Below are 25097 nucleotides of genomic sequence, written 5' to 3' on the forward strand. Positions count from 1 at the left end.
TTTATCAGATTGGTCGTTGTAGCTGTCAGATTACGAAAGTAGACTGTCTCTGCGATATAAAGTGGAAAATAGATATAATATACATAAGTAACATAGACACAGCTGTCAATTAGGACTCAAACGTTGCACTTTTAAGAAAAAAAAAAGACTTCCTAAGCTAACTCTGGCTCTTTGAGACCATGCAGGGGAGCGTCGATCCCGCAGGTGGTGGCCATCCTCCACAGCACGCAGTTGGAAATGTAGTCAGAGAGCTGTGTACTGCTCCAGTCTTGAGTAATCCCAGTCTCAGTCTCACAGCGGTGTGGTGGGAGGCTGAGGAGAAGGCTAGAGACATGGACGCGCACATCTCCTGAATTCATCTAACAGTCTGAACCTCGATGTTTCCGCTGCTGCTGATGCTGCTGGACTTTCTAATGATTCGGAGACAATTTAAAAACGCGAGGCTTCAAGGATGTTCTTCTCAGATGGGACTCTCTCAGCCGTCAGTTTTACGCTCCTCTTGGGAATAACGTGTCTGACCGTCCTCTGCGATCTCACCGTGGGCTCTCCAGACCTTTCAGGTTGTGATTTTGTTATTTGTTTTGCAATACACACGAAATACAATCTTGTTTTCTAGACTTTAGAAAGCGGCACGTTCTTTTCTTAGAACTTGCTTTTATACTGCGTGACTGCACTTGCGCTCATTTGAAACTTGAGCGTGTTGTGTGCAGAGTTTATTTTTGCCCCCTTGGGAAATGAAACACACCACGAATAACTGCTGAGCACGACTGCCACTATAACTGATTTCAGTGCTGTTTCGCATCAACTTCTCCTCTCGGGACGACCCGTGGCTGTGGCGTGCTGCAGCATGCACACTCAAATGTTTGCGCAAACCCACTATAGGGCACGACTTAAACATGCGGAAAACACCCTTATCGTGCTTATCTTTAAGGCCTATTCTGACACAGTTTGACCCACATAAGGCACTTCAAACAGGTTCCCTTTTACTAAACCGATCCGACTGTATGGATTAGTCTGGAGGCTGGTTTATCAGCACAGCATAAACCTGCTACACACACACCCCATTGATGATGCAGTTGAGATAAATGGAATAATGGTTAATGTGTTACTGGATGGGAACTGTGGTCTAGGCCAGATGCTGCCCTTCTTTATAGATTTACAACCCAAAGAATAAAGCAAAAGCTGACCACAGAGGAAATTTTATGGCTTTTCTGTACTTTATATAAGCTGCAATCAGCTTCAAAGGTAAAAGTGAATATCAGTGCTTAGACCTCAGGACAGAGTCAGAATTTATACATAAGCCAGTGTGATGGAGGCTGTAAGCCTTTGCGTCTGCTCCTAAAAGGTAACATATTACTGAATTAAATTATTCTGTGTTGCATTAGTCTGTTGAGCTCTGCTGGGCCCAAGGCAAGCCTGCAGGTTTTGTTTATGGTGCCATAAAACAGAAAGGGAGCTTTGTGATGGTGTTAATTGGCCTCTAATGGGTCTAATGATTGGAATCAGCAGACTAATGCTATGGGGAAAGGTGCTAAAGAGCAGATGCATGTAACGCATCCCCCGTGTATGATTCTGTGTGCATGTGTCCATGTTGCTGCCTAATTAGCTGTGAAAGACCCTGGTCTAGTGAAGGCTGTTAACAAGCTTTCATTTCTGTAATTAACATGTACACACATACATGTGGTGGATGTTAATTTTGTCACAAGTAATAAGACTGAACGGATTACATGGTGGTTAATCAGCCAGCAAGTAAAAACCAAACAAGCAGCTGATTCCATCTCGAGTTCTGCTGCAGGCTTACATGCAATTATGCAAACATAAACGAAAAGCATGTCTGGCAGGAGTTCATTTGCTGAACTCTCAACTTTGGTGCAAATTCACTTCCTCTTGATTCTGAAACCTGTAATTCCTCTGCCCCCAGTAAGACCACTGGCCTCTGATCAGTTTGTAGTCTCTGCCCCGTAGAGTCATCGTTGCTGACTCCCCAGATGCACAGAAATGCTGACCAGTCTTTCCTGTGGATACGATGAGAAAGAAACTTTTTTCAGAATACCTCAGTGACAAAGAAAACCTTCAAGCCTCACATTCTTGACTAGCTGGATTGTTCCTGGACACCGTGCAGACCTTTTTGATTGACAGGTGCTGCCACCCTGCAGGGTGACAGAAGTTTTGATCTACCATCTGTCAATCAGACCTTTATCAGTCAGATGGTTGAACCAATGAAGGTGAGCAATCTGCTCACATCAGTGGACCTCTGTCTCTGCTTTTAGTTAATCTTTTCAAGTGACCATTTGTGGCAGTAGAAGTTTATTTCATTTGCATTTGAATTTGTTGTTAACAACTAAATGTAGTCATAGTTTAATATTTCATCAATGGCATTGAGAGCACTGGTGAAATGGAGGAACAAAAACTATGTTGGTGGGTTATTTAATTCTTCTTCTGCCCTGTAATCATTTTCTATTACAGTACAGCAATCTGAGCAGCTAATTAGAGGCACAGAGTGAGCCATGCAACACTTAAGAGCCTACAGGCTAACAATGGTGTCAGCCTAGCTACTTTATCTAAATTGAAAGTTCACAGAATTCAGTGTAAAACCTTGTCTCCCCATCTTTGTTCACGCTATGGACTGAGCACTCAGCTTGTAATGTAACATCTAACTGCCAAGCCTCTCTTTCCAAAAACGCTTTCTTTGTGCAAATACTAACCACAGTCGTTTTAGTGCCCATTTTCTGGAACCTGAGGACCACATGATTACTGGCTGTTATTTCTGTGTTTCTGTCTCGGTGCCATTACCAGCTGACGTAGGACAGATTATCATTTCTGTCAACACGTAGTTGTGATGCTAAAGGAAAGTGATGAATGCCAGGCTGTTTGGAAAAAGGTCAAAACAATAACAGGAATAAAGCTTTTGCTGCAGCCGTGCCTTTTGGCCTGACGGTTGCTCGCTTTATCTGTAAGCATTTCCAGCAAAACACTCGCATACAATAGCGTATGCTTCTTTTAACTGCAGAATGTTCTAGAGCCGCTACCATTGTTAATGAGATTTTACTGATGATGTTGCCAAAGAGTTACAGTCAAGCCACTTTCTTTCTCTTTTTATGTCTTAACCCCCCACCCAGGCAAAACCCTTATTTAACCTTACTCAAGGGGAAGTGAGGCTGTTGAGGGGCCAAAGGGTCAACTGAGGTCATCCTATAGTAACCATCAGTGTGTGGTTAGAGGGACCTGCCATCCATCTTATGCTTTGTTCCCCTGTCGAACCTCACCTCACATGTTTTTCAAAGATGAGCAAGGTAGCGAGAAAGTCACCGCAGCACTGTTTTTTAAAGGCTCATTTTAAAGGGTCGTTTCTGGCTTGTGTGATCCATTCGACTTGCATTTAAGGCTTTTAATTGGGACTCTAACTGTGATGTCGACTTTTAAGTTTGTAAAATAGCAAATGCCTTATTTAACAAGGAGAAAAGAGCAGCCTCTCTTATTAATACATAATTAAAATCGCACATTGTAGGCCTACGATCAGTGTGTTGATGTTGTGTGTACAGCCTGTGGCACTCAATGCATTTTAGGTGAGAGATTAGCTGAGGACTTTTCTATAGCCAAGTGCTTTAAGCTTCATGTAACTGCAGCCAGCACATACACAGACACACAAATCCAGTGCTGTTAAACTGTTGGTAAGTCTTGGTATGGCTAGCCCTAACCCCAGCTCTGCATACACACTGAAAGCCAATCAAGGTCCCTTAATTCTTAATCTGCTTTGATTTTTTTAATGGTCCTGGATATTGGTGGCATTTTGAACCCCATGTTCTCCTCTCCAAGCCCCTTCCCCCTCTCCATAGGCTCATCATACCTCCACCACCACCGCTTCTCCTCCCCGCCTCTTTGCTGCCTCTACTCCTCCCTAGGGCTTGCCTGATCACTGTTTCTGTGTCTGCTTGTGTGCCAGGTGAGCTCTGTCTAAACAAATCCTGCCTCCCACTTGTTTTGTCTACTGCGGTGGAGGCAGGCGGCTAGGCGGACAGCAAGGACCTGGCATAAGGCCGCTTTTCTCTCGAGCTGAATAGGGAGAGGTTACGCGTCTCTTCAGAAGAATGGTTTCTGTGAACGATTTTCCCAAAGGAGCGACTCGAGTACAGGGAGCTCACACACACAAAAGTTTAAACTAAAGTCCTCTCTTGATTTCATCTTTTAAATCCACTTATATGCCGAGTGGTTGAATAGGGATATGACTGGTTTTATAGCACGTTTTCACATCTGAATGATGCTTTGAGTCTGCTTATAGGATCCAAATCCTTTTTCAATCTTTTAAAATCACAAGCAAACATTCAAAACTAAAGCTGGTTGTTTTACATTTAGTTTAGGTCCTGACGCAGCTCTGACACAGAAAATATGTTCATATATGAGAAGCATAAAATATTGGCTGCAAATCGACATATACCACAGTCACAGTTTTAGGAAATAGGAAACTAAAGTGGGTGCAGAAAGCTTGGGGATATAATGTAGATAACTTCTGCCCCTGTATGCATTTATGGCAGAGTGCGTGGGGTGTGTGTGTAATTTAAGATGGAAGTCTGGCCTGGCGCAACATGGATGTGATGAAAGACATGACCTACCATGTAAGTTCCTCCCCCGGGATACAATCAGTACATAAACAAACACACGCAGAAGGCAGAGCTTGACATCACACAGGGGAACAACAAAGTGGAGCTGGAGATGAGAGATGGCTGTTTACAACAGGAAGCAAATCTTCTCCTCCGCTAATTTAAGACTGGCATGAGGAAATTAGATTTTACCACATCGCAGTGCAACAAACTGAGAAAACTCTGCTCTGTTTTGCTGTGGCTGTGATTAAAAGTGGCTTGTTGAGATGTAAATAAGATTTTAAGCTTTTCTTTTTGCATAAATCAAGTTCCTTATCAGCTTTTTTTTTAAACCCACAATCCCCTGAAGGTGTTTTCAAATGAAAAGAAAAGACAAAGCAATGAATTAAGATAAAGTGCTGACATGATTAATGTTTCTATGTGTGCTCACAGGACGAATAGCCTTAAAGGTGAGCTTTGCGTTAGTCAAGTAGTGGCATATGAGCTCATTAACATGATCCAGTAAAAATGAGTTATTGTGTCATTGCCAAAAGATGCATTGGAAGCGATCGTATCCTGAGTGAGGTAATGTGTAATAAATGTTTTGGCACATTTTGAGGTAATATTATGCTAAATTAAGTAGACGATGGAGTGTTAGTAATGTCGTGGTACCACCCAAAGAACAGACACACAGCAAGCTGCCATTATCAAGGTAGCTATTTTACAATCATTTTTTTTTGGTGTATCATATGCACACGTAAGACACCTTCCCTCTGACCTTTGGTTTGGATGAAATTGTATTTTTGAAGTGTGTTTAAAGTTGTTTAAAGTCTTGTAGATTGTAGAATGCTTATTCTAGTTTGAGTATTATGAAATGTGGCGTTTCAATCGTGTCTTAATGTGTGCTCTTCCACGCCTTACCTGCTTGCCTTGATTCAAATGTGCTCAGTTGCATTTGTCTGTTTTAGCTTGTTTTATCTGGGCTAGAGTCATAGGTGTTATATGAACTCTTGCTAGGGCAGTGGTTCTTAACCTTGTTGGAGGTACCGAACCACACCAGTTTCATATGCGCATTCACTGAACCCCTCTTTAGTGAAAAATAAAATAGGATTGTTTTTCAATTCAAGATATATGTTTTTTACTGGTGCACAAAATGAGCCGTGCATATCATGGCTGAGGCTCTGCCGAACCCCTAGGGTTCGATCGAACCCAGGTTAAGAACCACTGTGCTAGGGTCATCTGGTATAGGACAACTTCAGATGGCGGCTTTCTTAAAACAGATGTGACCCTACCTTTGTAGTGAGTGGTCACACGGTATTTCCTTAATAATATTAAAATACTTTTTCATCCCTTTTTCACCCAGTTCCTATTAGTTTATCTTTATTGCTAATATGCAAAGTACAGCCTCAGTCTCTTTATAGACTTACATTCCTGTCTATTAATCTTGCAACAACTCGTCATATCTGAATAATCATTCTGATTGTTTTGTTTGCAACAAGCATTTTCACCAGGTCTGACTAGAATTAATGATTGCATTTATTTCTGGGCAACCTTTTTTCTTTTACACAGCAGTAGCACACAATGACATTATATCTCACTAATCTGTTTAAAAATTTCAGTTGTAGTAAAACATTTGTTTATTATGAATTTTTGCTATTCCAAATTCAGACCAGACACATGTCTGAGCCTACATGATGTCATATTTGATGGTGAATGAGGACCTTAAATGCAGACTTGCAGGCAGACAGGGATCAGATGAAAACAACCTTTTATTGAAGGTGAAATTGTAATCTTACAAAGTGCAGTAAAATAACAAACTCCATGTGAAAACACAAGAAGGCTAGGGAGACACTGGGAGCTCAGAAACAACAGGACCACAGGAACCACAGAAAACAGTAACCATCGTAAAAAGTATCGGGAACAGTACAGGTACCAGTAGTGCTGGGTGATATGACGATATATATCGTGTGGACGATAGAAAAGTGTCTATCGTGCCATTTGTCTTCTATCGTTTCTAACCCTAATTTTATAAATTATTACATAAAATATATCATTAACCCTTTACAACCGGTCGGAGCAGGCACACTCCGTTTTGCCTAACTATTTTTAAATCCCTGTAGAACTGGAAACACGTAAAGTGGCGCAATAATTTTTTTTGCATATGAAACCATAGGAGTTGTACTTACATCTTATTCCATTAGCTTGCCCTAGGTCACGGTTTCCTTCCACATATAGCTTTGCAAAAATTGCATAAAAACCACTTCCAGCAACAAAAACATAATATTCCAGACTTGCAGCAACAAAAACATAATATTCCATAAACACGCTTTGCTGATCCGATCAGCTGTTCATAGCACTTCCTATGTATAAGGCAGCATCGCATGTCCGCCATTACCCGTCCGAAACCGGAAGTGACGTCATTTCGCGGAAAATTTAGTTTTTTACCTTCAAAGCCTATGTTGGTGTTTTTAAAAGTCATGTATGACTTTATGCTTTTCTGTATCGTTTCTGGGATGCTTAGAAGTCAAATTACACTCTTGGAAATAGTTTATTTTGATGCCCATGTTGGTTTTTTTGCAAATTTGCATTATAATATTTATTTTAATTTTCCCTGTAGTATATAAAAATTAGTGTATCTCAAACATAAAACTATGACGACACTCAAAATAAATTTCTCATGGTTGGAAACTATTTTGTGCAACTTTTTTGTATTTACAGTTTTGAGGGATAAGCCTCTTAAATTTCTCTAACTAGAAATATATATAAAAAACAAAAAAAAAAGATTTTCAATTTTTTTGTAGTTTATTGCACTTTTTTGCAATTTATGTCGTTACTATGGACTTAATGCATACATATTATTAAAATTTGGGCTATAATGGTTGTATTGATGTATAGCAACTTGAAATGCTCCCACAAATTGTACTACAGCATGTAAAATGTAAAGATAAACTCTGGCAGACTTGGTTCTATGGTAGGGCTTAAAGGGTTAAATAGCCTGTGGCAAATATATTAGTGTTGTCTTCTCACTATACATATTCTTAAATTTATGCAAGAGAAAATAAAGTATAAAAAAATGATATTTTTCGCAAAGAAACTCTGTCTTGTGGTTTTGCGACATGGTACTGCTTTACATGCACTGGGATTTGTGACATGCTTTACGGTAACTCAAAACAAAGACTGCACCCTCTCCACTCGCTGTTTACAGACTGCATACTTTCCAGATGACCACAGGTCAGGTGGTATATCGTGATATATATCGTTATCGTGATATAAAATAATTCATATCGTGATAAATATTTTTTCCATATCGCCCAGCACTAGGTACCAGTATGACCAGATAAAGAACTGAGACAAACTGAAGGAATAAATACCCCGACATCTTGGGAACTGCACATACGTAAGCTAAATCTGGATAATGAGACATTCAAAGTGAATAATACAGGAAGAAACTAAACAGGAAGACTTAGCAATACATGGGGAACACAGGGGAGGCAGGGTATACTGAAAGAAGGAATACTATAAATATAATGGTAACTGGAACAAAGGGCACATGGCTGAAAACACAATAAATGAAATAAGAATGAAACTGAAGACAATTAATAATGAGCAGAACTTAGGAGACCAAAAACACAAAACACTGGCCCATGACATGTTAGCAGGAAGGAGTGAAGCTTATTCAGCAGCACAGCGGAGCACACACAGAAAACCAGAGAAAATATTGAGAGATTTTAATATTCAGAACTATAGCTTTCATTTGCTAGAGTTGGCACTGACAATAAGTCCTTTACATGGATGCTCAATATCTTGTACAAACTGTGGCTTTCTCCATCACTGTCGATGTTACTGAATGGCAATATGATGAATTGCTGAGCGGTGGAGCAGTAATATATAAGGTAGGGCCCCTTAGAGTACAACTACTGTGGCCTAATCACCAGCATGTCCAGACACACATGAGCTCTCCAGAGGATTTGTATCTCCTGCTTATATATTCATGAGCTCCTCCAACTACAGGATATAACAGTTAAGCAACAATTAATTACAAGATTAACTTATATCAGTGCTTATTCTACCATTGAGAGTGGGATGTAATTAAGAAAATTTACCTACTCTCTAACTGCTTAAATCAACTTATCTTTCAAACATCAGATCACACCCGCACCTGAAAGGACATATTCTGCAGTTGCCATATGCTCCCAGGAACTTCATGATATAAAGAGTCCAGAAGGGCTCGGGCTGGATTTGCAGTTCCTGGGTCCAAACGAGACAGAAAGCAAGTGCGAGGTGGTGGTGAGAGACAAACAAACAAATTAATCTAATGTAGGGTGACCATATTTTGATTTCCAAAAAAGAGGACACTTAGCTCAGTCATGAAGAACTTGCTTAAAGAAACATATTTAACATATTTAAACGATGCCTTCTCTGTGCGGTTAACGAATTATGAAATAAAATATGTCATATAGGCTTTTACAAGTCAACAAGTGCAAAAAAAAAAAAAACTTAAAAACCTCTGGAATTAAATAATGGTATAGAAATAATGCCTCATCTGCATAAGAAAATTACCAGTACTGGGTCGGTATGAGGGCTGGACTGGGACAAAAAATTGACCAGGGCATTTTGACTAGAGACCGGCCCACCAGGTATTATAGGAAAAGCCATAAAACCTTTGAATGAAAAAAAAAAAACGCTGTTGTGACAGTGATGTACACTGTCTTGTTGGTATATGTATGATTTCTATACATTTTACATCAGATGACCACTTTGGTTATAAGATTCAGGAAATTATTTATTAAAAGCTAGACATTTTAAATGAGAATAAGAAAGAAAAGTATTTCTTTGAGCCCCCCTTTCCCTGTTAAAGCTCTACCTGGCCCGCTGGCAAAACTTTGCTAGACTCGCCCCTGCAGTTACCAGCTGTCAGCTACATAGAAAAGGATCCTGGTGTTATTTGTCTCTCAGAAACAGTTCATAACTTCCCTTCAACTCATTCATGCCACCTTAAAGGTAAACCTGTTTCTCCATCACCTGTTCAGCTCTGATGATTCAGTAAGGACATCTCCTGGTTTCATCTTCATGTTTCCCTCTCACCACATATCCAAACCGATATCATATCACTATAACTATATAAAACTACACCTAAATTTGGTTTAGATAGACTGCAGGTCATAACTTCTTACCTGAAGTTCAGTTCACCTGACACTCTGACCGGCGGCCGCCTCGAGTCTCTCCTCCTCCTGCCTCCCCTTTCCCTCATCCACCCGCTGGCCTCTGTGGAAGCTCCGCCATAGACACCACCAAATAACTGAGTTATTTTTACACATCAGCCAGCATCTGGCCAATCCACCACCTTTCATTGTTTATACCGTTACAAAAACAACAACAACAACAAAACCATCGGCCTGTAAAAACGAAAAATTACCATCGGCCCACCGGGCAAATGCCCGGTATGCCCGATGGCCAGTCCAGCTATGGTCAGTACGAGGGAAATTTCTTTTGCCATTCGTCTGAAAAGATGCACTTGCACTTTGGGATCTTTTAAGCATCATTAGGCGCGTTGCTGCGCGCTGTCAGTCCCGTCTGTGAGCGCAGAACAAGCGCTCACAAAGCAGCAGTTTGGGGATGACATCTCACACATGGGTCCTCTGTCGGAATATAGGAAAACCCGGACATTTTTATGAATCTCGAAAATCCCCCCGGACGCCCCGGACAGAACGTGAAAAGTGGACATGTCCAGGGAAAAGAGGACGGTTGGTCACCCTATCTCTTGGGAATCTTGAAACTAGAACTTTTAGTAAAACACTTCAGAATTTCATATTTGACTTGACATTACCCACATAACACAGCTGGGTTAAAAGCGCTGTGCATTATGTTTAGAGGTCACGGGCCTCCTAGTGACAGGAATTCTTGTCCTTTTCCTTTTTTCTGTTATACATATAATGTGACACGAAAGCTCACATTAATTAATCATTTTAATACAAAAGGACTCAGAACGCTCCAAATGTTCAGTTTCTTTCTGTATGATGTCGGTAAGAGCAGATATCCTTAGTATGGTCATCTTACACTACTGTCACACTAGGAAAAACTGGTTGTAAATCCCTGCATGAACAAAATAATTGTGCGACGAACTTGCAGTCTTGTTGCCTTTTAAAATGGTTTGTAGTCATTTGCTGTTTTTAAAATGGCAACAAAATGGCACTGACATAGAGTTTGTCAGCCATCAGTCTGCTTGTGTTTGTGACTCAATGGGTCAACTTGACAATTAAATGCAATCTGTTTGTGATAATATGGTGATTAACTGTGATAAACTGGTAAAAATTGCAAATCTGTTGACATCTGTTGCAAATCTTTTGCAATCTACATGTGCAGAGCCAGAAACTCGTGGATTTGAAATAGAAATTCCTTCATAGTGACGTAGTTGCTGACTTTGACTTTAACAGATGACTGAAGCCCACAGTGTTAGTTATTCTGTGCCTGAAAAGGCTTAATAACACAAATAATGGTCATACCTTTTCCTTTTTGTGCTCTTTGAGTTTTGCAGGTGGATTCGAGTAGTGGTGATTAACATCACACGTTTTTTTCTGGGGTCTGAATCAAAAGAGCCAAAGCTGTGTGAAAGCAAACTCAGCACAATACTCTGACGGACTGTTATCTGTGTGTTGACTGAGGGCTTACATTGGCTGCTGACGGAAAAAAAAGAAGAAGAAAAACACTATAATTTTACCATGTTGGTGTTGCTTTTTCAAACAACGCCTGTCTCAATCCTGATTTTAGGCTGAACTTCATAATTAAATCCGGGCTGAATTTTAAATTACTAATGTAGGCCGAGAAGGAGGTCTGACTAGCAGCTGAGAATCGAGGTTTATTATCAGGAGAGAACTTCTCGTCCAGTCAGCTGTGAATACTGCACGATAATCGTTATTTTGTATAGATTTCTCTCAGTACGTAAAAACACCCAAATGGCCCAATCAGACGCTGAGCTGGATGGTGTTATAGTAATAACTGTTATTGGGGAGAGAAGAGAGGGTCTAATTCCATTTAGCTGAAAAGATGTATATATACACATTGCAGGTGTGTGTTTCTACTTGCCCTTTCTTGCATTAGGGAGAGTTAAAAGATCCAAAGAAAACACACAGAAACTTGTGAAGATGATTCTTGAGTGGCACCCTGGCGTTGCTGTATGCAGCTGCACTTACAAAACTATCTTCAGATCTCTGTGTCTATTTAAGCTCTAATTAAACAATAAATTAACAATAATAATTCATATTCCCAATACAGCCACAGGCTGTTTTACAGAAAAAGTCTTTTGAGTTGTGTCCTCTGCTGCTAGTACGGAGGGTTGGACTGTTTAGATTGAGCTGTAAATAAACAGCAGCATGTGGGGAGGAAAAGGCTGAAGGGTGTTGGCACTGGCTATTGAATTATGCTCTAAACAAGCGGTAAGACACGCTCACGTGCACATGCAAAAAATACAAAACAAAAAAAGAACTGTCACTCTTTTTTATTTCTGTGACTTGAAGAATGTTAGCCATGCATTGATGCCTCCTCTGTCTTTAAGTCTGTTTCCTGGATGCTGATTTGTGCTTGGCTCAAGAGTTGATATCTCGTTCCATCCAACCACCCATGAGCAGGTTGCTATAGTAGAGAAAAGGAAACAATTTGAGCAGCATTTCTTCCTTTTATAGTTTGAAACCCTTGGAGGCTAAGAGAGAGACAGAGGGCACAGAGCGATGGAGAGGTAGAGAGGTGGGGCACCGAAGGGCCAGTCAGAACAAGGAGGCATTGTGTAGCCCCCCAACTGTGTTGGACTGACAGTCTGCATTACAGCACGCTACAGCAGCCTGCTCCCCAAAGCACTGCTAATCTGTTGCTTACTGCCCCTCTGGCCAGCTCAGGTAAAGGGGGAGGGAACGAGAGACGGGAGGAGACAGATTCCACTCGTTTTCCCCTAAGCCAAATAAATTTTTACCACCCAAACCTAGATTGTGTTTGTTGCTCTTTCAGCACAAAATGATAATAAAAAAACTAATAAAAATGTGTGTAAATTGTGGTATTTCAACTGTAAAGTAAAAACTGGATTTTATTCAATATTGGCATTTGTAACTGAAACTCTTTATAACTAGAGCAAAGTAGGTTTCACCTTCAGTCTGTCCCTGCAGATCTGTCTGACTTTGTTGTAAAGGGAAAGGGATCTCCTTCCTAAGTGCCAGTGGACATCCTGCAGATGGTTTTTACTTTCGCAGTTCTTCTGGAGTTGTGCTGTTGCTTGTTTTCATAGAACAGCCCACCAGATAAGCTTGTTAATTCCCTCCAAAAAGCTCAGCCTTTCAGTGCCCACCCACTCCTATGCTTTTTTCTTTTTTTCCCTTTTTTTAAGGGAAATATTTCTCTTTTTTGCCAAGCACATGCCTGAACTGTGATGGAGGTATGTGGTCTTGCTGTTAATGCATTAAGACTGACGATTGCTTTTGGAGGGAGTTATGTGGGCTTTTGAGAAAAATAAAGAAGGATGAATGTAATGCAGCAATTTGCAGGATTACAGCCTGCCAGACAGCCAGGCTGTTTTGATGGTGTTGCAAAAGGGTTTGTTATTTTTAATGCAAGAGTATTTTCAGCTTAGACAGCGTTAGGAGACTAGCTGATGGAAAGAAAGCTTAGAAGAAGAATTTTGACTGTACATTTCATTCTCATTTTAGGATGACTATTATAACACATTATCATTTAAAAAAAAATTAACTAATGTCAAGAAAGATGCGAAACCTGACTCAAAAATAAAAGTAAAGCTTAATTAACTTAATTAATTTGGCTGCTGTGTTTCAGTTTCTATCTTATTGTGATAACACTGTTTATTGACTCAGTCAGAGCTGAGCTCAATAAATCTGAAGCAGATAACAGGGATCTATATTATAGCTCAAACATCCAGGAGTAGGTGGGGGTCATATAACATCAAAAGTATATCATGATATTTTAAGGAAATTTGCATATTTATGACCATATAAATAATATACGAACAAAATACAAAATATCATTTTGTTGGTAATACCGTAACTGGTTAACAGTGTAGTTTAACAGTAACATGACATTGTAACTCTTCAGCAGTCTGCACACTATTGTTGCATAGTAAAATTGAAATTGAAAAAATATTTTCTACCATTAGATGTATCTCAGGCTGAGCTTTGAAACTACTTGCTTCAAGTCCTCCTTTATCTCCATGCAACCAAGTAATTTCCATCCACTGGTTGCTCTTCCCGTCATGTGGAGAACTAATGTTAGTAGTAAATTGTACTGGAAAGTATGTTTTGATCTCATGCATTGAAACCATTTTCTTGCAGATTTTACAAGTAAGCACGTACGGGATTCTTTTGGTTTTTTTAGATGTCTAATGTTTTTTTGTAGCCAAACCACTTTGATATTATTCAAGTAGTTCTCTTTTTAGGTACTACACAGGCTGACACTCTGCTCTCACTCTCAGACATGCCTGGGCTTGTGTTGTTGTTCTGCAGAAAAACATCGCTACATCCAATCATGAGAAGGTTTTTAATAACACATTAATATATATTACCTTTGTCATGGATAGTATGATATGTAAAGGCCCCATCAAGGAGACAGTTTTTCTAATTTAAAGAATATTTAACAAATAAGAATCTTTTTTAAGATAACTTTAATGTATGGTTTGATTCTAGAGCTGTAAAAACAAAACAAATTCTTGCTTTCTATTTCTTTCTTTCTTTCTTTCTTTCTTTTTTTTTTTAGTTTTTTTGATAACAAAAAAGCTTAATTATGTCCATTACCATGATGACCACGAGTCCATTACCACGAGAGCATTGGCCTTCTGATAAAGTTTCCCTGAGGACCCCTATCCTTCTTAGTGTCTGCTAATTCTAGTGTTAAAATTGACATTCGTATTTTTGAAGAGCGATAGTTTTGCTGCTCTGTTGAAATTTGGACACGTTTCTTTGAAGTTTCCACACTGTATAGCCAATTGTTACAAATTGTCATAAGTATCTCTGTCTAGCCTTCTCTCTGGCAGACATTCGGGAGACAGACACTATCTCTACTTTCAAGATTAGGCTTAAAACTTTCCTTTTTGCTAAAGCATATAGTTAGGGCTGGACCAGGTGACCCTGAATCCTCCCTTAGTTATGCTGCAATAGACGTAGGCTGCCGGGGGATTCCCATGATGCATCGAGTTTTTCCTTTCCAGTCACCTTCTCACTCACTATGTGTTAATAGACCTCTCTGCATCGAATCATATCTGTTATTAATCTCTGTCTCTCTTCCACAGCATGTCTTTATCCTGTTTTCCTTCTTTCACCCCAACCGGTCGCAGCAGATGGCCGCCCCTCCCTGAGCCTGGTTCTGCCGGAGGTTTCTTCCTGTTAAAAGGGAGTTTTTCCTTCCCACTGTCGCCAAAGTGCTTGCTCATAGGGGGTCATATGATATGATTGTTGGGTTTTTCTCTGTATTTAATATTGTGCTATCTACTGTACAATATAAAGAGCCTTGAGGCGACTTTTGTTGTGATTTGGCGCTATATAAATAAAATTGAATTGAATTGAATTGAATTGGCAGTTTAATTGAGTGCAATGAATTGTCTCAGTGGTGACCTCTCTGTCAAAAGCTCACTTGTCCAAGCCTCAGGCTACAACTGCTCCAACCAGCAGTCACTCAAATCCAATCTACTGTGATGATGGTGACTGAGGAAGGATACATCTGTCGTTCACTTTGTGACGATAAAGCTTACACACTGATGCATCTGTCTGGTGATTAGGGATATGCACTCTGACTGCCACCCAACTCTTCCAGGCCGTAAAAGTGACCATTAAAATGACAGATCTGCCCTCCTCTGGTTCTGTCTGTCCATATTTTTCTTCATCTGCATGCAAAAGCTGGAGATATTCCCGGAACCCCATGCCCCTTACTCCTTCACCCTTCAACCCCATATTCCATCCCACCGATTAAAAAGAAACACACATGCTCTGAAGCTTGGAGTAGAAGTGTTCTCCTGCCTTGTGCCCTTTGACCCTCTGAGGTCACAAGAAGAGGCACGTGCTGACAGAGGTCATGGGAGGGTCCAGTATTTGGGTTTTGATGATTCCCTAAGGGAGACTTAGCGGCCACTGTCATGCCGTGAGGACATCCCCAAGCTGGCAGATTTATACCCATTCAGCACCCTCGTGACATCTTTAGACAGCAGACCCACAGGTGGACGTCCTCTGATTGTCTGCAGGGGTCGGCTCTTGTCAACAATCTAAAATATCAAGCGTGACCTCGTTGCTAAGATGACTTTAGCTGTCAGGGCAAGCTCCTCCTGTGCTTTCACATAAAGCAGACTGTCCAGTGTGGGGTTTTTTTCTTTCCCTTGTTGTGATAAATAAGCAAGAAAAAGAAGTTGTTGCAAACTCCTTGTCCCTCCTGACATGTGCATGACTTAGCATGTGACATTCCTCGCTAGTTCATTCATTTTAGTATCATTTTATGCACTCCTGGAAGAGTGGGATTCATGCCTCTATTAGAGATTAAGCGACTTGCAGAGTTTTGAGGCCATAAAACGCACACACATCATTATAAGCCTGCCAGTGTGCTGCTTTTGGATTCATACATCATGCTGTGAACAAATAAATGAGCTGTGTTCGGAAAGGCTGGGGGCAGAGCGGGCTGTAGACGTTCGTTTGTTTACTTTTACATGAGTCTGTTGGTTTATATGTGAGTGTGCGTGTGTGTGTGTGGTTGCTTGTTTGTGTGTGAAGGTGTTAGAAAGATAAGCCATCACCGGGAGGAGGAAAGGACCAGGAGGACAGAGTGTTTGTGTTTGTGTCTCTGGTTTTAATGACTTCAGCTGCTTGGTTTCTGGTCTTTCTGTCTCTCTCTCTCTCTCTCTCTCTCACTCTCTCTCTCTCTCTCTCTCTCTCTCTCTCTCTCTCTCTCTCACTCGTTTGAGGGGAGGAAGGGTAGATGTGTAAGCAACTCTGATTTTCAAAATAAGGCGACCATTGCCTGAGGGTATTGATACACACCATGAGGCCAACCCGTGCTGTTATTTTTAAAAAGTGGGATAAACAAGTTAGCACACAGACCTTTTCTTCCCTCTGGATTCCAAACCAGAGAGTTTTGTGCACCAGTGAAACTGCTCAAAGCAGAGGAATTTTTTTGTTTGCTTTTTTTTCACATCTGTCTAAAATGTTAGAATCAATGTAGCATTTACCCATATGCACACAGTTTTGCCACTGTGTAAAAGACAAGAAAGAAACACACACAAGCATACCCACAGATGAATGTCATGCTTATAAATCTTAATGCAGCAAAACCCTCAGCTTGTCGTCTAATATCAGTTTACCCACTCTTTATTTTCTCTCTCTTTCCCTGTAGCTTGTATGGGAGGCACCTAATTCTCTGGAAACACTCTCAACTCTCTGGTTGTTGGTCTGAAAGATTTGGCGTCTTCATTGCAAACTATGGGGAACTGATACAACCTGCTAGTGATCAAAGCAATCACAAGTTGGTTGCCATATACCCTCTCTGTGACAAATTTAACCTGCCAGCAACCTTCAGCAACCTTTTACCAACTAATCGGAGAATATACATTCTTCCCTCATGACCAGTATGTGCCCAACAGCTGTCTGACAACAATCCCATGCCAAACATTCCAATGCAAGAATTTTCCCTTTTCCCTCCTCACATGTTGTTCAGTACATAATCTTCATTTACAACCGTTTTGTTTTTGGGTGGGGGGGTGGGGGGGGGTTGTAGATTAAGGTTGTGACTTTGTTGCCAGAGGGTCTGAGTGACAGTGATCGAAAAAGGCAAGTAGATTAAGAAAAGCAGGTAATTTGAATCTGTTAAAGGGGTATGTATTATATTTTATCCAGATCAAATGAGTGATACGCAAAAACAAAAACAAAAAAAATGTCTTTTCATAGTACTATATTGTATGTACAGATTTCAGAATAAGAAAGAATCCAGTAACATAACATATGTGAACGCTCTGGAGTAAAATGGACAGATCAACCCTGTTATTATAATTGAGTAGTGTAGGAGGTATTTAAAATTAGCTGCCTGGAATTAAAAAAAAAAATAGTAGCGAGATTAACTAAATTGTAGGCTAATCCAAAGTATAATATGAGGACTAATGTAGTCCAAGCAGAGGAATTCTAATTAATTGAGGAATGCATTTTTAAAAATCCAAATCAGAACAGCTTAGCAGTGAGAACTGTGTGTGTTTTTAGTAGCATCCATGTGAACATTTGCTCATTTATCTAGGTTGTTTTTGATATAATTTAGTAACTTAGTTTGCCTTACCCAGCTGTAGTAGCAGAAGATGGCCTGAAGATGTGATTTACAACTAATGGTTGTTTTTATGACTCTTCTTAAAAAGAATTAAAATATGAACTAAAGAATGCAATGTTGTTGTGCATATACATTTTTACATTTTTTACTTTGATATTTAAAAAAATGTTGAGATAAGTTAAATATTTTAGCCTTTGAAACTCTACTAATCCTTGAAGAGCTTTTCTGAACTGAGGGGTATATGTCATAATACAGGTGTGATTGTAGAACAAAGCGACTGGGTGTGCATCGGGAGTTAGTGATGGTGGTCTCTGTCTATCTACCATCTACCATTGAAAAAACCTAAAAACTCTTCCAATGGTCATTAAACCAAGTCTTTAACGGTATACACTGAGGTGACAAGACTCGTCATTAAGGGTACAGGGGTGGTCAGTAACTCTTGTCTTTATGGGAGAAATAGTTAAGCAATGTAAACAAACCTGGCAGAGAATCTTATTATCAATCAGATACATTTTCAATAGAATACAATTACAAGACTGGAGATAGTAGGACTTTCTTGAGAATGACCATCAATTTGCGAAAGACTAGAAGTAAAACAACTTAAGTAAAGAATTTGGGGGGTTTGTTTTTAGTTTTTCATAATACCGTTAAAGCAAGAATCTGGAGAAATCTTTGTAATCCAAGTAGAAATTGTAACTGTCCTGTGCTCATTTTGCAAATTGGCCATGTTGCATGGTCATAATTCAAGTAGCAGGAAGAGGGGGACTATCTGGTTTATTGTCAGTACAGAGTTTAAAAGCAGAATCCATGATGGATTTGATGAGAAATTTGCACATCTTTGAAGGCCAATAGTACATTTAGAGATTCATAAGGCAAGACACTTTATGCACATACCTACTGGTTTTCCTGCGGTCCAGACCTGTCACCCATGCAAGACATTTACTGCATCATGAAATGAAAAGTAGGACAAAATAAATAGTTCAGCAGCTGAAACTTCATATCAAACTTTTCACTTTTAAAACAGCAGTTTATCTCCTTCTTATGGCGTGTTGTTAAAAGAAGAGGTGATGCAACACAGATATGAGCTCATTCCAACATTTTTGAATCTGAATTTAAAAGAAAAACACCTTCCAAAAACCAATAAAAAGGTGTCAATATTTAATAATTTATAGGCTTATCAGTCAAAAAGACATTCTGTTTCCCAACTATTTTCAAGAGGAGCTGCACATCAAAGTCATGCTCTGCTCCAGGCCTTTGCATCTCATCTGTCTTTTAGGAAACGTAATTACTACAGGGCCTAAAGCCACCAGCATTGGCCTTTGGACCTCTGCTGCCACATCCTGTGAGTGGTGGCTTTTAGAAGCTCTGTCTTCCTCTCTCCATACAGCTTTCTTCCTCAGTAAAAAAAAGGTCATTGTTTTTCTGTTCTTGCTTATTTAAACCACCATAAAGCATTAAATTATTAAGCTCCTTCTCCAGCATTCATCTTATTCTTTGCTCCCCCCCCCTCCCCCCCCCCTTCATTCTCTTCTTCCTCTTTTCAAGTACCAGACTTCTCCAGAGCAGTGCTGGAGTGTGGCCCGTGTCTTTGAGGCAAACCTCATCTCTTCCCCGAAATTACCACTTAAAGGGAATTCCTTTTCCAGCAAGCGAGCCTGCAGCCCTCCATCTTTGAACATTTGATGGTTTGATAGCTATAATTTGCCTAAAATAACACCAATAAATTTATGAAGCGGCAAATAAATGCCTAATGCACCAAGATGAAACGCAATACAGCCTTTCATACTGTAGCGCTCGGGAATGTCTTTATTATTTAGTTTCTATGGAATGTTTTTTGAGGTCTTGTTACAAATATACTTTATCATATGTGAATGTTCTTGCACTTTTAGTTTATAGCTACAGCCTGTCAATTATCTCTTAAGTACAGTTTAAGCAATCACTTTTGTGGCATTAGGCTAAGCTGTAATCTCACAATTTTCTGCAATGTTATACATACTCGCCCAGTGCAAGAGGATTTATATTACTGCACAAGCACCATAACACTGACTTAAAGGAGTAAGCAGCTAAAAAAGAAGCAGCATTAATGGTATTATAACACGTCGGTAGCATTTGCAATACTTCTGTCATTCTTCAGGCCTGGCCAATAGGAAAAAGCGGCATCTTTCAAAAACAGGGGAAAGCCCTGAGCATTAGTAACTGACAGACTTTGTAGTCAAACCGCTCCCCCTCTCTTTTATTCACCTCCACCTTCCCCTCAGTTCATGTCAGAAGTACCTGTCGTGCTCATTCTTAGCAGACACTGAACACCCCAGCTTAGTGTACCAAAAGTGAATTAGTTAGCTTCCTCTGAGGCTGACCTGAAAGGTGAGACAGGTAAGATTTCAGCTGAGGCTCCAGCTTGGGTGAGAGCACTTTATATAAGCTTTTCATCAGTTTGTACAAGACATGAAGGCAATCTTTTAAGCTTATTTACCCACGCCCAGGTGTAAATTGGCAAAGGTATTTGATATGCACTAGTTTGTGTACTAGTACCGATCCCTCGAAAGAACCACTATGCCAGCTGGGGTTTTTGTTATGTGATGTTGACACAACACTGCAGACCACCACTAATCTCCATCATACGTGACCTGCTCCAACCCTGGGTCAGACTTAAGGGTCATCACATGACCAGATATAGGGGGCTAATAATCGCAAGAGCCTCTGATTTTATGCTTCATGACTGGCTGTGACAGTCGACATTATTTCCTGCTACCGGGATAAATTGCATAATGTGACAAAATCCTGTTTGTGTAGGACAATAAAAAGACAGGTGCTGTTAACAAATCCCTGTGTGTACTTGTGCAGGCATTAAATTAGCCTTTCAATTCAGTTCATGACAAGAGTTGAGCTGTTTTTACACGTGAAGCATCAGAGCCACAGCCTCCTGTCTTTTAATGAGAGAATAAACAAACCAGTAGGCATAATAGCGCAGCGCTTTTGTCAAGAGAAAGGGCAGAGAGCTAGTTAAATAGGGAGTCTGCCCCCCACATGAAAAAGAACACAGGGGAAAAGGGAGGAGGAAAGACGCCTGGGTGTTCCTGCAGCATTGTCGAGCCTTATGCCTTTGAGGGACACCTGTCATTGGCTGGGCAGTTCACACAGGTGCCTTAACGCCGTCTGATTTGTTGTCCTTAAAATGAGGCTTCAGTCAACAGGTAATGGAAACAATGATGACGATCTTGAAGAAGAGAGCGAGGCAGAGTGGAGGGAGGGTGTAGTGGTGGAGAAAAAATGGATTCTTTAGAAGGCACCTGAGGGTTTTGTGTGAGATAATCTGTTTGCCTTTTACTCACAGTCCTCCTTTTGTCGGGTGGAGGAAGGCGTATCGATGTGTTTGCGTTGCTCAGACTGTTGCTCAAGGATCGCTCTCTCAAGAAACTCCTCCTGCAAGTGGTCCGTTCAAATTCACTTATCTATCTTCAGTCCCCTCTCATTTCTCATTTACCCCTTTCGTAACCTCGGACGTTTCCATGGCTACACAACCCCAGCCAAGGCCTGGGTAGCTGGAGGGCCGCGCAAAATCGTGGTCTGTCACGGCACTTTGCCAATAACCAGTTCCTAATAATGTGATACTGTTACACCATCACCCACACCCTGGTTTCAGGAGCCAAACAGCAGGGCTTGTTCCTACCACGTTGTTTGTGTTGATGTTTTGCATGCGTGTGTGTGTGTGTGTGTGTGTGTATTTATGTGTGTGTGGTCCAACTGCTTGGGGAATGCCAAGTTCCCTCTCACCCTGTGTGGAATGTGGCATGCAAAGCAGACCTGTGTGGTTGTGTGTGTGGAAGCGGGAGATTAGAGCTAAGACCAAAGAATTAAAAGAATCAAGGGCAATAATGATGTGAAAAGTGTAATTTATAAAACACACCTAATTCTAATTTATCTGACAGCTGCAGCTACTATCAGCTTTTTCTGTGTGTTTTGGCCGTTTGGGTCACTGAAAAACTCCTTACACTGTGAAGATTTCATAAACTCTGTTTCTGCATTTGTGTGTGGGCAAAGAAAACAAAGATTTTGTCTTGTAAGTCACAGGTGTGTGCCTTTATCTCCTGTCCTGACATCAGACCGTGCGGTTACTGTTTGTAGGCTTTGTTTGTGGGGGGTTTACACATGAATGCAGATAGTTTTCAGACTAAAAGCATTAAACGCCCTTTAAAAAAATACAGTGAAGGTAGCCCGAATTCTAGTAAATCACCATTTCTCAGCTATTAAACATTTCAATTATTCTACCTATTACCTTACCATTTGTACTATTTGTCTACTTGTGATTTCATGACAATTTGTGACTAATTTCACATATTAATCCATTATGGTTAGCTAACAATTTTGTTTGTATTAGAAAACAATTTAATTCCTTTTCCTCGTTTTCATCAACTGTTCATTTATACTGTTTGCCAACAGTTTGTTATACTCTTTGTGAAAATAATGACAGTTTATAATCCAGATAAGCATTTTAAACTGTTAGCCAGGATATTGGTATTTTTAATAATTTATTAACTATTTAACCATTATGGTTAGGTAACAGTTTTGTTTGTGGTCTTCAATGACAGCTTAACTAGATTATCCATGCTTTTATATTAAATCATGCTTATCATACCAATAACTATTTTTTTATAGTCATTGTCCCATATATTTAGAAACATTTCCAGCTTTTTATTCAAACGTATTGTCTTTCAATATCTTATTCAGCGATATCAATTATAAACTTTTTCCTCATTTATCTATACCATTAGTGCTTTATATATATATATATATATATATATATATATATATATATATATATATATATATATATATATATATATATATATGTATACATATATATATATATATATATATATATATATATATATATATATATGTATATATAACAAGCTGGGTCTATTTTCGTTCTGTTTTTGCCCATTATCTTTCTTAAGTCCCAAATTTCAACAGCTTATTAATTCTAAACTTATCAACTAAACTCTGAAAACTCAGATCAGTTCAGTTCTTTTAGTTATTTCAACAGCTGAGTTGATCATTCCACCTATACTCTGGCTAACCATACATAACCTAGCAGTTCAGCAATGTCTTAGAGAGACTCTGAATTGTAAATTTAGGCAAAAAGTCCCCCCCATGCAAATCCAAATGCTTACGTGCTCATTATTCAGGATGGTTTTTTTTTTTTCTTTTAACCACAGCCCAACAACTTAATATCTCACAAAGATAGATCACCCAAATGCATGCAGGTAATATATACAGCTGTTACAGTAGTAAATTTAAAAGTGATCTATACTGTGACAGTAATATGGCACATCTACCGGTTCTTCTTTATCACATCATAGCCACAGGTGGGAACCGGTTACTGTGAGAAATGGTGGTTTAATAACCATCTCTATTTAGAGTGAGGCTGACCTTTCTACACCCAAGACTGTCTCCTGTTTCCCCTCTGCCTCTTTAACTGTGGCCATGGTGATAAGAGCACAATGTGTGTGTTTTGTGTGTATGTTCTGCAAGTCCACATCTGCTAATGTGTGTGTTAATGAACGCTGTCTTGGTGTTATTTCCTCTTTTCTACCAAACCCTAACCAAATAAAGGTAATTGAATGAGAGTGTGTCCACTTTGTGTGTGATCATGTGTGACTTTACTCCTCTGTAAACATGTTTGCAGAGCATTAACTGCAGAAAGAAGGCTGAGCTTACGTTGGAATGTGTTTTCTTTTGTTGAAAAGTAGCTCTTTAACATATTTTACCACCTGGATTAACAAAAAGTGGCTGTGTTTCCTTTTAGATACGGCAGACCTTTATAACTTCAGAGAAAAGAGATAAACTCAGTCCTTAAATTTTGGATTTTACAATTCCAGCCAGTTTTTCAAATGGAAGAAGTGTTCTTTGGCAGCCAGCTCATAAATGAGCCAGACGGTCGAGAAAGACAGTATATGGCAGCAGCCAAGGGATCAGCTCTCTTCTTTATCTGTTTCCTTCTCGCAGACTGGAATGTTAATGGTGGCTTTGTGAGGAGTTCTCTGGAGTGACTGACAGCCGAGTGGCAGCTCTCAAAGACTCTTAATGAAAGAAAGAAACCTTTTCTTTAATTTGAAGCAGCATCTGAGTTCCTTGTTTCATGAAATGGTTATATAACGTGTCTATTCACATGAACTGCCTTGCATAGTGCAAGAAAACATGGTTTCCAGCAAACAAATGAGATGCTAATAGATACTGAACATGTGGAGTTGGACATTAAAGGTTTAAGAATGAGAGACGACAGGTCATTCCAGAAAGACTTTGTTTCAGAATTGTTCTTGGATCAATATTAATTCAGTTCAATTCTGGTGCAGTATCTTTCTATAAAAGAATAATAGTTTCATGTTTTAAAAATCATCCCTTGCACATGTTTTTATAATATAAAACACAGCAGTTTGTTCTGTAGCGATAACTAAAGGGCTAAAACTTACAGCTGAATAAGATAAATCTTTACTTTCTTTGTTGCTGCACTAGTCAAGGCTTTAAAGGCATCTTTGAGCTGGAAGCAGTCATCATTTTGGGCAGACAGACATGTAGTTCTTTAAATGAAGGCTAGGCTAGCATGCTGACAACTCTCTACATATGGAAATGGGATGAAATAAGAGATTAAGTAGTGCATCATAAAATTATACAACTCGAGAATGCTTAAAACCGTTAGGTATCAAGAAATTAATTATCAACAGATGGCAATGTTTAATGTGCAATAAATGAATCTGCTTTCTTGCTTTCTCACAGGCTATCTGTCCAAAGTGTTGAGGAACTACACAGCAAAGGCTTGTGACGGAGACTTCCTGACTGTGCGCTGCCCTTCGCGTGCCACCATCACCATCCAGTCAGCTTTCTATGGAAGAAGAGGTGCTTCTGATCCCCAGCAGTGCCCTCAGACCTACCAGGCCCTCCTAAGCTCTTATAAAGCTCGGGAGGATGATCGATATTGCTCTGTGTCCACTGCACTACAGGTAAATAGCCAGGCTCATTCCTTTTGCACTATTACATCATCATTATTCACAACTGTATTGAGTTGGTATTTACCAGACTTTTCCTAAGAGTAAAGAATCTCCTCCCACATTTGGCATCCCACCTTCTGTAAGTCACTTCTTAATGTGCTGCCTTTTTGGGGGGGATTGAGAGAAAGTCTCCTGTAAAAGGTTCAAATTAGCCAAGGGTTAAACTCTGGAGAACCAACGATTATGTAAT

The 25097-nt window shown here is 39.8% G+C and overlaps 1 protein-coding gene across 1 annotated transcript in view; it reads left to right on the forward strand.

The window, feature by feature from the left end:
• The first annotated feature begins 310 nt into the window (after positions 1-310).
• LOC134643046 (protein eva-1 homolog A) overlaps positions 311-25097 on the forward strand; it is a 77529-nt gene continuing 52742 nt past the window's right edge. The window contains exons 1-2 of the mRNA XM_063495245.1: positions 311-560; positions 24636-24859. Coding sequence (XP_063351315.1) covers positions 452-560; positions 24636-24859 — 333 coding nt within the window. The 5' untranslated portion in view covers positions 311-451. The remainder of the gene's footprint in view (positions 561-24635; positions 24860-25097) is intronic.

The sequence above is a fragment of the Pelmatolapia mariae genome, linkage group LG15 (assembly GCF_036321145.2).
Source record: "Pelmatolapia mariae isolate MD_Pm_ZW linkage group LG15, Pm_UMD_F_2, whole genome shotgun sequence".
NCBI classification, from domain to species: Eukaryota; Metazoa; Chordata; class Actinopteri; order Cichliformes; family Cichlidae; genus Pelmatolapia; species Pelmatolapia mariae.